Source organism: Pygoscelis adeliae, unplaced genomic scaffold (assembly GCF_000699105.1).
Source record: "Pygoscelis adeliae isolate BGI_AS28 unplaced genomic scaffold, ASM69910v1 Scaffold325, whole genome shotgun sequence".
NCBI classification, from domain to species: domain Eukaryota; kingdom Metazoa; phylum Chordata; class Aves; order Sphenisciformes; family Spheniscidae; genus Pygoscelis; species Pygoscelis adeliae.
This window is the reverse complement of record NW_008824769.1, coordinates 487,542-488,733: the sequence shown is the minus strand read 5'-3', so window position 1 is coordinate 488,733 and position 1,192 is coordinate 487,542. Positions and strand designations below refer to the sequence as shown.

The 1,192-nt window shown below is 62.0% G+C and overlaps 1 protein-coding gene across 1 annotated transcript in view; it reads right to left on the bottom strand.

The window, feature by feature from the left end:
* The window catches only part of FKBP6 (FK506 binding protein 6, 36kDa), an 11,069-nt gene extending 9,941 nt beyond the window's left edge, over positions 1–1,128 (bottom strand). The window contains exon 1 of the mRNA XM_009323628.1: positions 1,089–1,128. Within this exon, the coding sequence (XP_009321903.1) occupies positions 1,089–1,128 (40 nt within the window). The remainder of the gene's footprint in view (positions 1–1,088) is intronic.
* Between the last annotated feature and the right edge of the window lie 64 nt (positions 1,129–1,192).

Genomic DNA, 1,192 nt, shown 5'->3' with positions numbered 1-1,192 from the left:
GAGGGGCGCGGCGCGGCCCCCCCCCCCCCCGAGGGCCACCGGTCCCGCCACCTGCCTTGTCCACCCCTCCGACGGGGTGGAAATCTCCGGCTTGATCGGGAGAAGCCGAGTGACGTCCGCCAGACTCGGTGCACCGGGACGAGCGGAGCCCGAGCCGGGGCCGGAAGGAAGCGGCGCAGGGCACGTGAGTGGCGTGGCGAGCGGGAGGCTGTTATTCGGGTGTCCGGGAGGTGTTGAGCAGGGGGAGCAGCTGAAGCTGGTTCCCCTGTATGGGGTCCTACGGCATCTGATGGGTCACGGGGCTGACGTTCAACCCTTCCTTGGTTCACCAAGCTCCTACAGCAATGTATGATAAAAGTCGAGCTCAGGTCACAGCCTCCCCTCTCCCCGGGGAAATCACCGAGTCTCTGATTTCAGGTTTATTTTCTTTGACTTCAGGTCATGTCTCTGACTTGTCCAGGGTCTTGGCAGTTGTATCTCACAGTGCCGGGAACAGCAGGGGAGGCAATGCCGCACGAACCTTATAGTTCAATAGGCTGGCCGCGTGCAGCCCCAGGGCCGGCGGGAGAGGCAGGGATTTGGGCTCGTGTCTCTTGGGGGTGCTGGCCCGGAGCGTGGAGCGCTGCGGGTGCGCCCGCAGTTTTTTTCAAGGGGGTTGGCTGCAGCCGCAGCCCTGCGCGCTGTGCCTCGGCTTCCCAACCCTCGTGTCGGTCGAATCCAGCCGCGCGGGCGTTTACTGCGTGGTGGTTGTCCCTGCCTCCTAGATAAACGTGCTCTTTATGATTTCCTTCTGCTTTTGCCTAGATGCATCACTTGAGCTAATGCCAATCCTTCTCAGGATGTCCATGACTCAGACAATGAGCCCAAAGAGATCTGTAGGAATTCGTGCGGGCCGGGGTCAATACTGGAATTTTTCGGCAGAAAATCCCTCTCGGCTCTGTCTCCAGCCCTGACGCGCAGGCGGGTCTGCCCTGAGGTGGGCTGCAGCCTGACGCAGCTGCCAGGCAAAGGCCCCAGACGGGAACAGCCTGGTGGTGACTTCTGACGCCTTAGGCAGATCCAGCAGGCGCGGCCAGGTGTGGTCTCACGTCTCCAGAGCCCAAACCCGTCGCGGGTTACAACAAGCATCTCAGACTGTGCGTGGAGCCTAACGATGAGTTTGCAACTGTCTGCGCTGCTGCCGGGGGGGGGG